Consider the following 14,655-nt stretch of genomic DNA (forward strand, 5'->3'; position numbering starts at 1 on the left):
AACATACGCTATATATCTGGTATTTTCCTACTAGTCAAATCAGTTACGTTTTTAGAACTGTCAACACGATTTGCAAATATTGAATTTATATGAAACATTACATCGTGACATGACGGTCAACTCACCTACTTTTTATATTTCTATCCGATTTATTAAAAATAACTTGTGTTTAAAAATAACTCCTATCTGTATTTTTCTAATAATTATCTGGTGCTTTATTTCATGCATGGTGTAAAATAATTTATTTTAAATACAGTATAATACCTTATTATGTGGCAGAATCAAGAGGAATAAGTTAGTAAGTTATTATGTCTCCATCATGTCTGTTGAAGCTCAGTGGCGCCCTCAATAACTCTCCATACGTTTTTTTTTCTCGAATTTGTACTTTATTTGTAACTTTACAATGACTAAAGATGAAATGATAAAGATGAATACAGGGTGAAAAAGAAAATATATTAGGGACTGATACGCGCAATAAAAACGACTCGTCCGTGTGAAAGCGATCTAAGGTCGCACACCCCGCATTCTAGTACGATAACCACCAGTTGTTTGTTGCCAAATCGCCAACGATCTATCCTTTATATTATTTTGTCTTTTACGTATTCTATTTTAGAAATATTATTTTGTTTCTTAGATAAATTTCTATTTAGTATTTAGGGGCTTAATAGCGTGTTAAGTAAGTTTTTTTTATTTGATGTTTTCGTTTTATTCTGTGTGTGTATAGGGTAACATTTTAAGCAGTGTACAATATTTAATACTGTTAACAGAATACAGGTCACTATTTTGGAGCTTACGGTAAAGTATTCCATACGATCGTATGGAGCCTAGGAATTTTCATACAAAACACTAATACTAGTAATAAAAATACTTCGGAGCAGACATAAGCAATACCGAGACATCTAAAAAGGATATAAATATTTATCTTGGCAGTTACATGACTATGTATGAATCCACATTTAACGTTAACAGCATTCGCCCGCGACTCGACCTCTTAGGGGTTGTATTTCAAAAAGGTTTTTCTTAGTATAGCTTTACAGTTTGAAAAATATATGTTTCAAATTTCCAAATCCTATACCTATAGTTTAGGCTGTGCCTCATTTGTCAATATCTAAGAATAAGAAGAACTGTTTTATATAGAGAAATAAGTTCCCTTGTTTTAAAAATACGTTAACAAAAAATTATATGCGACATATAGGTATAACTAGTATTGTTTTAATAAACGTTTGCATTTGTGTATCAAAGCTCAAGGCGATTATTCTAATTGTTAATGATATATGTAAAAGATGTGTAAGTAAGAAAACTATTTACAATAAATTTTTTGGCAATGTATTTTGGGCCACCCTGTACTTATAGATACAAGTAGCTTTTGCTCAAAAGGTCTAATCAGATGAAGTAGCCTTACGGCATTTAATTCGATAAAGTTTCAGCAACAAGGAAATAAATAATAATTAATCCCTGTGAACCTGAGTTTGTTTCTGCAACTTCTGTTTCAAGTAACTTTTGATTCAGGCTTTAATGGGATTCGAATAAAGACCAAAGAAACTTTTATAATCTTCAAAAAAGCCATTAAGAGTCACTTTGTATACGTTATTACGTTATTTTTCAATTTATATATTATCATGTTTTATTTTAACGTTGTTATGTTCGCACTCTCTTTGCGTAGATACTTTGTAATAAGTAGGTACTTCTAATTTAATAATAAAAATGCCTTTGTTAAATAATATGTCTTCAAGTCACAGAATATGAGAATATATACATAGGTTAATAGAAGAGATTTCATGTAGATAAAATGTTTGACACATTTATCGCTAAAGATCCGAGCGATTCCCTCTAGACAACATTGTGGGAATTAGTTTGGGAAGCGCTATTTTTTACCTATCACCTACCTTTAGGTACAGTACAGGTACAGGTACAGTTAGAAAAATATTCTTCTATACCGATAAATAGTAAGTACCTACCGATAAATATAGAAAAAAAATTTCATATTTACAAACATGCGATAACAATGTTGTATTTATTATTGATGGAGATATTCCTACCAAAACTCATTATAATTGCACGAATAAGGGATATAACATTTATAAACGAAAAAGAAAATGAACTACTTAATTAACTGAGTTTCAGGAATTCTGAAACTGAAAGCTAGAAGCAACACCCGGTCACCCGCTCTCTGTGCAGTTTCTCTTTGTGATGGACTAAAACCTAATTATATTGTAAAGTATATAGATGCAGAATTGTTTTAAACGTATTAAATATTTAAATACTAAATAATTTTTAACGTAAGTATGTTTCTAAACTTTCTAATAATCACCTTTATTATGAATGAAAATGCAATTAACCCCAAAATTACAAATTGATATTTACCAATTTTAGTAATCTAGTAGGTGTATTAATTTTTTGAATAAATATTAAAAAATCGTCTTAAAATATGATTTACAAATTACAAAAAATCGACCTCTTTATTTTATTTCAACCGATTAATCGGTAATGGAAACAAACGCGAATCGTTTCCCCAAATTCGAAAACCACATCCACACCAAAGAAAAACTCACAAATCGGGAACAAATCACTCGCAAATTCAAAAACAACCGTTGACGCGCGATTCGAAATACTGAACGAAGTCCCGCGGCGGGTCAGGGATGCGAGCCTCGCCGAGTCCTGTAGCGAACTGAGCGCTCCCGGTCCGTGGGTCCGTCCCGCCCCGCGACACGGATCTATTGCCGTGTCAATGTCAAATGTTTGCAACTACGATAATCGTGTGTACATTTACCTACCTGAGGTCCTACAGCGAAAAACGTAAATCCAAATTTCTTTATTTACCTCTATTGCTAGGAGAGGCAGATAACAAAATTTCGATTTCCGTTTTTTCACGATTCGGGCCTTCTCAAAGTTTGGTACGTTTTAACATTTATCACTTATCAAGTTATCACATTCTGTCAGAAATCAAATGCACCCATTTTTAAACTCGTCTCGTCATATTTTATCAACCATTGTAATCATAGTACATTTTATATTAAGTGGAGGCGATTAAAACACTCACAGATTTTCTGAGATCGACTAATTATGTTTTGAATACTCAGAATAAAATAAAAGGTCGAACGACAAGTAAAAGGAATAATTTATAAACACAAATGGAGCTATTTGCGGTTTTGAACAACTTTGTAAATAAAGTGCGCACTTAAACAGCTAGTGCTTTTGTCATTCACTTTTTTAAATTTATTTTTTGCTTATATAGGATTTCCAACAACACTTACCCCTGCCAGTAACGAGTGTTATGATTTGTAATCAGTTTTGTGGAGTATAGACTGAGTTGGATATCGTCTTTCATTGAATGCCCTCGTCCGGTGCCTCGCCTCGTCGCATAATAAAATGATTGTCCTAATGGAATGTTACATATAAAACTCTTTTCGCATATTTTTTTCTCTAGCTGAAACAGAAAGTATTTTCGGAAATATTTTGCATAGGTTGTATAGAATAGGTTAGGTTTGTTTTATAATTTTCAGAAATGTTAATATGTATTTTCAGCACAATAACAATTATGCGAAATGAGTTTTATGCGTTACATTACAATAGGAAAATCAATTATGCGACCCAATAGAGACCCGCCCTCATCATTAACGATTGAAGGATCTAACACGATACGCCCACGATTCTCGACATTAAGCATACCTAACATATCTACCTAGGTGTACACCATAGGTATGGTGTGGCCTATAACACCTACCCCGTGGTATATGCCTACCTGAATAAACTATTTTTTATCTTTTTATCTTTATCTATAACACGAGCAAAAAATTAAACTATAGGCTGTAGGTACTTTTCAAACTAACTGGTATGTCGAATCTTGACACCCGATGAAGTAGATTTTCAACGGGCTCCTCCAAGTCTATTATAATAATTCAATGCAAACACAGATTCACATTCAGAAGATGGTGCATTAGTTATTCAAATTGGGGGTGTGATCGTATTTACCTTCGTATCATTTGGCTTTACCTGCGTAAATACGTTGTTTATGATTATGGTTACTTTGATAAGGAAAGATGCTGTGAAAGCCTGTGAACGAGTGTATGAAGATTTATCAAGGTTACAAAAGGATAAATAAAATGAATAAATATTATGAGACAATCACAGTTAGCTCAATAAGGCTTGTGTTGTGGTTATAGACGACATTCTATATTAGTAATAGATATAAGTAAATAGTCACTGAATCGACGAAAAGTTCTATTTCATTAGCTCATCTATAAGTTTTGTTTCCAATATAAATAGAATGCTTAACGGCGCAGAAAATATCAAGATGTACTTCCTCTCAGACCTCCAACAAAAAGGGGCCAAACTGAAAACCAGCGCTGGACGTCAGTCTAGCACATGCTGAGCTTGGTACCCACGGCCAACATGTCTTGCTAAGTGTAAACATATTATATATTATATAGAGTAGACAATAAGTTAGTACTTAACCTAGAATAAGTTAGTACATACTTAACATAGAATTTATATATTGTTTGTCTTCCTATTGTTTTTTCCTATCATGTTTTGGCAATAAAGTGATTTCATTTCATTACATTTCATTTCATTTCAAAAAATTCTATATAGGACATAAGTAGGTACTTAATTTAACGAAGTTTTTTTATATCTAAATGATGGCGCCATGGTGGTTCCTAAGGTCTGTACAGTTCACAGACCCACCAGTTACCTAGGTAAATAATGGTTTCTGTACTTTGGCTGTCAGTCAACGTCTAAAGTTGATTATACAATTGCATAAGTTTTCGAAATCCGCCAATTAGGTGTCATTCGGTAAATAAAACTTGCCTTTAATCCTCGTTTCGTAGTAACAATTATATTGAATTCGAGTTAAACACAATGGTTCATCGATTTGCCGTTCAACAAAGTTAAACGAAGCTTTGTATTCGGATTTGGGTACTTGTATTGCGAATAATCGTGTTTGCGCGCCCCTTCTGATTCAATTTAATATTATTATTGATTTACAGGATATTAGTATAGTTACATGTTATATTGAGTACTTATATACTCACATATTGCTGACTAAAACAGTAAGTACAAACATTTATAAGTAGGGGGAAGCGGGGCAGCTTGGTACACCTTTTTTAGAAATCGATTTTGGACCCCAAAATGAACTCCAAATACATTTTTTTTGTATCTAGTAGGTGACAAATTTACTAAGGTATACAAAGTATATATTTTTTTGTTAAATTTATGGCCAGTAAAAGAGATATATAGATTTTAACAAAAAATGGGATTTGTTCAATTGTGCCCCATCTGCAGGGCACTTTGATACATTACATGGGACACTTTGATACATCATTTTGGGGTACTTTGGCACGTGAATCAAAGTGCCTCGTAAGTGTTTCAAACTGCCCCCCACAGCACACTTTACAGATCAACTCAGTTAGCTGACCAGTAGTAAACTTTTAAAACATTATAAAACGTCTATTAAGTGCGGTGCTATTAGAACATACTACAGTTATTAAGCAGCAGGTGCACTAACACTACAAAAAACAACTTTTAATGAAATCAGTGTCAGTTTTTGACAAACAGCTACTTTGGTTATTTTAACTTTTATTTGTCAATGTTTCTTTTTCTTTGTACGTTCGCACTATACTTACAGTAAAAAGATTTGAAAAAAAAAAATTACAACAAAAAAACTGGCAGGGGCACTTAGATACACTAGAGGGGCACTTTGATATGTTCAAAACTGCCCCAATCTTTATTGTACCAAAGTACCTCAATGGTCAAATAATTTAAAAATAATTTATTAAAGATATACTATTAAGTATTACTTACTTTAAAATAATAAGCTACCCCTATTACTGAATAAACGTACTAAGCGCTCATTATGATGTTCATCCGGTAAAGTCTAAAATTTCGCACCACGACTCGATAAAAAAATCAGAATTTATTTACTATGCGACTGCGGAAACACGTTTTCACGCACCAAGCGGCAACGGCTGTCAGGAGAGATGTGCCGAAGCTCGTACCTCACTCACACATACAAAGCCACGTTTTAGTGTTGCAGGAGGTGAACATAAGTTTTTAGTTAAGGAATTAGTGTGGGTGTTCAAAACTGCCCCTTGTGCCTATCTACCCCGCTTCCCCTTACTACTGTAAAGAGAGGCGGCCTATTGGAGAGGGCGTCGTCGATTACTATTCATATTTTTTTTATATTTTTCAGCTACTTTACAACTAACCAATAAGATGATACGAGTAGCTGCCTCTTTAGGAATGCCGGCTCACACATCTTTTCGGTTTATCAGGAACTGCCAGTTCTAAATTCAAATAAATCTACTGCCAGTTACCGTCCGACTACAATAATTATATTTTGTCTAGGTACCATTTTCCAGAATGCAGTCACAATCAGAAAATAACCAAAACATCATACTCACGCAGGGATATCAAGTTTAAAAAAAATTACCTTTAAACATTTACGTAATAAAAGTAATAATCTTCTCAGCAACTTAGTCGTTTTTCGCCTTTTTGAAGGCGAAACTTTTTAATTTACCCAAACTCGCCTGTAGATCCGAGAGTTACGCGACTCTCATCAGCTACCAATTTCAAATTGAGTTATGCGTCGACTTATAGATTAAGAGGCCTGACGAGATTTTTCTAAGTTTTATGGCGTAATTTTTCCTTGAAAACACGTATTTAAAAGCAGGAACCGTTTCACGTTGCATGAGGCTATAGGAAACCCTTGAGGCCTACTTACATGAATTTCTAAACGATATCTTTGACTGTATACATACAGGTACCCCTTAACCCTGCCAGTCACCGGCCTCTCATAATTCTCATAAACAAGAGAGATTTCTACAAACCTAAGAGAATACGTGTTCAATCAATTCGCTTCACTCAAAGTAGCGGAAGTAATAACTAATTCTGATAATAAATATAATATGTTATATAAATATAACTTGCAAAGTCACCATGCAGAAATACGGAACACAAAAAATCGCTTAGATTGCCATGTAAGCACAGCTAGCACCGGGAGGTCGCCCCATTGCTCTTAACTCTTAAAGTCTTAACTGACCATCGGCAGACCATCTGTTTTTCTAATACAGTAGAACCTCGATTATCCGAACCTTCAATTATCCGAACTTCTTTCAGGTATTGTATATTTCAACGTAAAATGCACGACAAACTTTAATAATATAATAATATAATAGGTACAGTACTGTTTTTACGTTTGTAAATTCGTACGTAAGTGTGATAGGGAGGCAACACGTAGAACGTGGTTGTCGGTAGGCCCTCTGGTCTCGTTCCCAATTAGTGATAATCGAGGGTGTACAGTCAGCAGCAGAAGTTGCTAAGCGGGCCAGGTGTTCCAAATGATCTTGACGCAACTTTATTGTGAATAGAATAAGAGCGTGTCAATGTAATTTTAAACACCTCGCCCGCTTAGCATCTTCTGCTGCTAACTGTACTATAAAATTCACGAATTGTCAGCTCACAGTTAAAGTGACGACGATGATATTCCAATTTGTTCTCGGGCATTTTCACTTAACTGTGCACATTTAACGGCCGGTTAGCAATCATTACAAAACTGACGGTCAATGTCAAATCCCATACATTTTGTCAGGAATGTAACGGTTAGACGTTACTGAAACACGACTTAAGTCACGCTTTAAAGTATCAGTTAAATGAAAATGCCCTATCGCGAACAAAAATTGCACGCCTGAACCATTTCGCTACTTTCTTATGCGAAAATACGTAGGTAGAACTATGTACATTTTAATAATTTGGTATGATAGCACAATGAAATAAAGATATGAAATATACGTCAAAAATTTTTAATGGTTTGAAAAATTTTACAGTCTGCTTTTTAACCACCATCAACTTCGAAATAAAAAAAGATGCACTCGTATGTCGTCTATCTAATATAAAACATTACAACAACAGCCAATATTTTTGCGATTTTCAGGTTGGTCTCATAGAGTCAGACCAAGATAAGTCTGCAACGATTTTGATAGGACACGCAATGCAAGTGTTATTTGAAACGTCAAACGTCATTGAACTTATGACCTATAAATAACACTTGAACTGCGTGTGCTATCAAAATCGTTGCAGACTTATATTGGTCTAACACTAGTAAAGATTGTACTTTTTGTGAGAGCAGCGTAGGTTTGTATACTACCGACTGTTTATCCCATCGGTCACGAAGTTTTACTTTTTAACAAGAATCAGAACATGAAATTAAGGGTTAATTGTATTGTATTTAACCTTTTGAACGCCGCGCGTATCGTGCGCGCCACGTCATTGGGCTGTAGCAGCGCGCGTCAATTGACGTCTTTGGCGGTCAAAAGGTTGATATATAATAGTAATGAACTCACCGTGAAGCCAATCCCGACGGTTGCTGAGAAGTTTCCCGCTTGGAATTTGCCGGTTTCAAACTGGACCAGCAACGACGTCTTGCCGACGCCGCTGTCGCCCAGGAGTATTGTCTGTGAAAACAAAACACAATAAGGTGATCTGGTGAAGGTTATGGGAGTAGCCGGGGGAATGGCCGTGTATCCTATACAGCGATCAATGTAGGATGTTTTGGAAGATATATATATGTCTAAATTCAGTACAGTAAGTAGTGTATGTTTAAATATTTAATTACATTCAGGCCAATTTGGATTTCGAGATAATCACAAGATCTTGAGACGATTTAGAGATCAACTATTAGATCTACATTAGATATCGACTAGATGTGACTTGGATATCTAAGTCATAACTTGTCGAAATCGTTCAAGAGGACCTCCAGAATCGCGGAAACGTCAAATTTGACATATCTATCTTACAAATATCTTTAAATTATCCGTATCGTAACTTGTTGAAGTCTAGTAGAAATCTAATTCATTTTCCGAATCGAGCCGATTATCTCGCTTTATTGTATTAATATAATATGTTGCGGGCTTGAAATCTTGACAATATTCGGCGTGATTCGGGAAATTAATTAGAGATTCACTAGATATGAAATAGTAAAGATAAGTGACGTTCCACGGCAAAAGGTACCTTATGGCAGCTAGCACTTGCGTCGCGTAGCGCCGCAATAATATTATTGCGGCGCCATAAGGTACCCTTTGCCGTGGAACGTCACTTATCTTTACTATTTCATATCTAGTAAATCCCTAATTCATTTCCAGAATCGCGCCGTTAGGCATTCAAAATACTTATTTTACAGTTTTCAGAAATAACAGATATGTACCTAGTATACAGCTCGCAACTAGGTACACAACTAAACATTCGTTCATTAACGAATAAAAGCGTGTTCGACGTACAAATAAAGCAATGCGAGGGAATCCACAAAGAGCCGGCATTTATCTGACACAAAAAAAAAATCTGTAAATGACGCCACTGGTTCGGAAATGTCTGATTCTGACATTTCTGTTTGTCACTGTAATCATATTTGCCGTACTAACTATACAGTAAAAAAAACTAAAAAACTCCTAGGTGTTCAAGCCTTGTAGTATCACTAGAGTGCACTAGAGTTAGACCAAGAAAAGTCTGCAGCGATTTTGATAGCCCACGCAGTGCAAGTGTTATTTATACGTCATCATTTACTTAATACGTTAGAAGTTTAAAGTTTAAAATTACACTTGCACTGCGTGGGGTATCATAATCGCTGCAGACTTTTCTTGGTCCAACTCTATCACTGGTATCGTCTTGGGTCGTCCCATTCGTTTTTCGTCGTTCTTAAATTAGTCCTATTCTGCTTTCGTCACTCATTCTATATTCGTCACAATCGTCGGTGGCGGAACTTGACGAAAAACGAATGGGACGACTCAAGACGATACCCTATCACTACACCTTATCAAACAAAGTCCCCCGCCGCGTCTGTCTGTCTGTGTGTTTGGTTGTACCTATGTTCGCGATAAATTCAGAAACTAGGTACCTACCTACTGAACGGATTTTCATGCGGTTTTCACCTATCAATAAAGTAATTCTTGAGGAAGGTTTAGGTGTATAGTTTGTTAACTCGTGCGAAGCCGGGCGGATCGCTAGTAGAAAAATACCTATATAATTTCTTATAAGTATCTACAATAATAAACAGAATTTTACAATTTGTATGATTCTGTGACAACGTTTCAAGACGACAGTTTATTATTTAATAAATTTATAAGTTAACTTTTCATATTGTTTTAGTTATATTTTATTTAGATTTGTAATTTATTTAATTTAGATTTTTAATTCAAGTACCTACTTTACATAACTTTGCTAGTTAGAAACGTTTCACAACACAAGTTTTGCACAAGTTTTCTCATCTAAGTAAGAAAGAATAATTATTTCAGACATCAAACATCAATTTATTTATTTCTTACGTTGCACTTGGGTATTTTACATAAAAGCACGTAGGCAGGTTTATAGCTTAATCACCACTTTTAATTGACTTAAAATTCAAGATCGCGTAGGTACTTCATATGCTAACAGTAACAACTGCTTGGCTTAAAAACTAAATAAAGATATCTGTCTTTATCTAATTCCTAATAATATTCATCTATTTCATTTGTTATCATAATAGAAAATTTTAGGTTTTTCCGTGATTTCTCATATCACCTACGAGCAATAAAGAGTAAATTGAAATCATTATGTTTCCCGAATCGCACTCCGCAAATAATTTCGCTTTATCCACAGTTCGCCAAAGCCCACAAAGTGACAATATAAAATGAACCCTTAATACATTAAAATAAAGTTTACTATTGCGTGTTATACAACATATACAAAAAAATAATGTTTTCAAAATATGCGTCGTCTAAACTAATTACGCCACGCCACCACCACGCCACGCCACTGGTGGAGGGGTCCTATTTTAGCGTCCAATGTTTTTATATGTCTGTATGTCTTCTTTTCTATATGTAATAATGTTGTGGCGTTAAATAAATGTATTTTCTTTCTTTTTTTCTTTCGTAATTGGGAATTATAACAACGGAGTGATATTTTTGTAAACAGAAAATGTTTAAATGAATGACATTTTTTTAATATCGATATCGTATTACTATAGGTACCTACTGTATTAAATTCCATACAGTAGGTATTTCAGTTTTCAAGGGTCATTAGCGACGTTTTGCATATTAGTCTAGACGTCTCATATGAAAAGCTCTTTAATTTGCTCCAGCACATACTCGAGTAGGGATTATTGTTGAACATTGACGTGGGAATTTCGGTCATGTTGTATTTACATTAATATTTATAAACATATTAAGGTTGTGGTACTAGTGCTCGACATGCTAATGCCCAATAGATGACACCCTGCTGTCGCCTCTATTGACAATGACTTAAGTTTTAAGATGACATGTACTGGGACCGCGTCGAGCACCAGTACCACCATCGCACCATAATATGTTACATATGTTTTTTTTACAGCCGCGATAGCTCGACTCGAAGCTGAGGGGCTACCGCGAAAACCGAAATTCGCAAATTGCGGGGATCTTACTCTTTTACTCCAATGAAGGCGTAATTAGAGTGACAGAGAAAAATGCCCGCAATTGACGATTTTCGGTATTGGCGGTAGCCCTACTGGTTCGAATCCGGCCTCAGCTACTGGAGGGTTTAAGGTGGGATCAGACGGTTCACTCGAATGAATGTTCACTTGAGTGAAATGATTCTTTTTTCTTTCATTGCATGTTCACACGGTGCTGGTGTTAAGATTATTCACTTTTTATTTTCTTTCACTATGTCGTCGAATGAAGTTGTGTGTCTTGGATTATTTTTTATTTATAGGCACATCGTCGTCATGCACAGTCTTGATCGGCGTGTCCGTGGGCTGGTAGTCGCGGTAACCGGTAGGGGAGGGCGTGCCGCGCTGCGCGGGCGCTCGCAGCGTCGGCTCCTCGAATACGTCGTCGCTTATGCTGTCGTCTTTCGCCGTTTGCTAAACCAAAAGGGCTTATTTGGTTACCTTGTGTATAGGCACATCGTCGTCATGAACGGTCTTGATCGGCGTGTCCGTGGGCTGGTAGTCGCGGTACCCGGTAGGGGAGGGCGTGCCGCGCTGCGCGGGCGCTCGCAGCGTCGGCTCCTCGAACACGTTGTCGCTCATGCTGTCGTCTGTCACCGTTTGCTGAAGCAAAAGGGCTTATGTGGTTACCTTGTGTATAGGCACATCGTCGTCATGAACGGTCTTGATCGGCGTGTCCGTGGGCTGGTAGTCGCGGTAACCGGTAGGGGAGGGCGTGCCGCGCTGCGCGGGCGCTCGCAGCGTCGGCTCCTCGAACACGTCGTCGCTCATGCTGTCGTCTGTCGCCGTTTGCTGAGCCAAAAATAAAACAAATGTTATGCAGACTACACATATTGGGCTGACGTAGGCCAATCTAATAAGGGACATAGTGATGTGTTAGAGAAAGATATTAGGTGGGGGTTTTCAGAAAAAATGGTACCATTTACTTTTTTTCGAAAAAACATCAACTTTTGGGTTATTTAGACTGAGAATCACGAGTACTATTGAATGAGACAAAAAAAAGTGTCCCCAGTTTTTCATACAAATTTTGGGTGTCAGTTTTGTAACGGTCCATACAAAATGTACCTATATGTGAAAATGCGTTACAAAACTGAATTTTTTTTTTCTTAAATAACCCAAAAGTTGATGGATTTTCAAAAAAAAGTAAATGATACACTTTTAAATGAAAATGCCCAGGTACGAATGAATGTAGAGGGAAGTAAAGGGGCCCACTGATTGACAGTCCGCCGGACGGTATCGGCCTGTCAGTTAGAACAAAATTTTGACAGTTCCGAACAACTGACAGGCCGATACCGTCCGGCGGACTGTTAATCAGTGGGCCCCTTAACGGGAGAGGAAAACCGAGGAAAAGGTGCATGTACTCACTGTGAAGAGATGACATGAAACAAACGCGAGTGGATAATGAGATGACGGGCGAGAGAGAGGTATGGAAGAAAAAGACAATGGTTATCCGACCCCAAATGAATGGGATAAGGGCAAGCGAATGATGATGATATGTTAGAGGGAGCAAGCTATATTGTTATATCTGTCCAATGCAAAGCTACGTCCCTTATATTGGGCTACATTGGTCCAATATGTTTACTCGGTATAAGGATTTTATATATATGGCATTTGCGAAGCGATTGCGCACTGCAGTGCAGACACGCTGCGCATCTACTAGTACTTAATGCATTGAACGTTCGTGAAATCTTGACTCAATTGAAAGAATATGGTAGTTGCTAGTTTGAAAATAAATGAACTAAGGTTTTGATATAATCGGAAATATATGATTACCAACCTGCTACGGTTTAGTAACCAGTGGCTCGTAACTATAAATATTTATACTGTCCGCAAACCAAACGTCTAACTCCCATAATATACTATCGTAGCAAGAGTGTAAGAGATAGTAATATGACCCCAGTCGTCTCATAGTCTAACATACTACGTTATCAGAGAAAATTAGGAAAAGATCCGCACTGAATTTTCTCATTTCATATGGAGAGTTACATAACGCACAACCTATAATCTAATCATGAATTTAGATGCTTGTCAATACATAATTCGAATATTGTATTGTCATACGGTATAACCTCCTAAGGCCCAACGTTCTACCTATAGTACCTCTTCAGTTCGATGACATTTAAATCGTATTCAATTGGAACAGAGTCGCTTTTGCTTTGTTTCGTTCAATTTTCCAACAACGCAAAATCAAGTCTATTTCCTACACTATAGGTTCAAATTTCAGGGGCATATTTTGGATCTTTCATTAGTATGGAGGTAGACATCCTATCCTTAATCCCTCAGACATGATATCATCCGATAGTGAATAATAGGAGACCTTATTTTGGTCAATGGGCACGTCTACGGTTGAACGGGGGTCGTTGCGACATATTTACTGTCGGCTGAAAATCAGATGCCGTATATTCAGAAACTTATTAATTTCGTAGTTTTTTTGCTTATTTTAGGGTTCCGTACCTCAAAAGGAAAAAAACTCTGCAGACTGAATCTACTACACCTTAAGATATATTGTAACTATCTAGATTTCTTTTCATGGTAATTTTTAGTAGGTTACCTACATATATAATTTCAAAGAAAGCGAATATCTGAGACATAGACATACAAACCGCAAGTTTCCAAGTGTACCTATATTACATTGTTAGTTGATAAGATAAGTTTTAATAATTAGAAAGTAGGCTTTTAATAACTAACGGCCAACGGGCAAACTAAACTGAACTTGAAATATTAGTAACTAGTTACCAAAACTACATAACTTGGACAAGACATGGTAACTACAGCAAACTAATTAACTAGGGCCCCGTAACTTAAACGTCCTTGTTATTACGGGCAGATTGAAGTCCCAGGATTACAATCAATCAGTGCGGATATGATGGTCGTTCTATGTCTACGTGACAGCGTGATAAAACGGTGCCCGTCACTTTCTATCCCGCGGTGTTAAAAAGAGACAGTTATTTTATCACGTGGATAAAACCATCCATAAGACATGTCTAGATTGTTTACCTTATTCTAATGCTAAAAAAGAACTGTAGAAGGAAACAAAAGACATGACGCGCTGCGCGAAACTTGCGACGGAAGATTTGGCCACCGCGCGGGTTTCTACCTTTTATCTCAATTACTTACGCCTATTAAGAATAGGGGAGGATCGGCTGCCAAGAGGGTGTACCTGGGAAGACCGACTGGTGGGCTGGTGGCCGCCCGGTAGGTTGGCCCAG

At 36.6% G+C, this 14,655-nt stretch overlaps 1 protein-coding gene and 1 long non-coding RNA gene across 2 annotated transcripts in view; one reads left to right on the forward strand and one right to left on the reverse strand.

Annotated features, from left to right (window-relative positions):
* The window catches only part of LOC134792771 (ras-related protein Rab-37), a 100,129-nt gene extending 88,086 nt beyond the window's left edge, over positions 1 to 12,043 (reverse strand). The window contains exons 1-2 of the mRNA XM_063764105.1: positions 11,888 to 12,043; positions 8,337 to 8,447 (exon numbers count right to left, since the gene is read on the reverse strand). Of these exons, the coding sequence (XP_063620175.1) occupies positions 8,337 to 8,447; positions 11,888 to 12,028 (252 nt within the window). The 5' untranslated portion in view covers positions 12,029 to 12,043. The remainder of the gene's footprint in view (positions 1 to 8,336; positions 8,448 to 11,887) is intronic.
* Positions 1 to 14,655, forward strand: part of LOC134792774 (uncharacterized) — a 361,091-nt gene that overhangs the window by 325,313 nt on the left and 21,123 nt on the right. The gene's annotated exons all lie outside the window — the stretch shown is intronic.

This window comes from Cydia splendana, chromosome 8 (genome assembly GCF_910591565.1).
Source record: "Cydia splendana chromosome 8, ilCydSple1.2, whole genome shotgun sequence".
Taxonomy (NCBI): Eukaryota; Metazoa; Arthropoda; class Insecta; order Lepidoptera; family Tortricidae; genus Cydia; species Cydia splendana.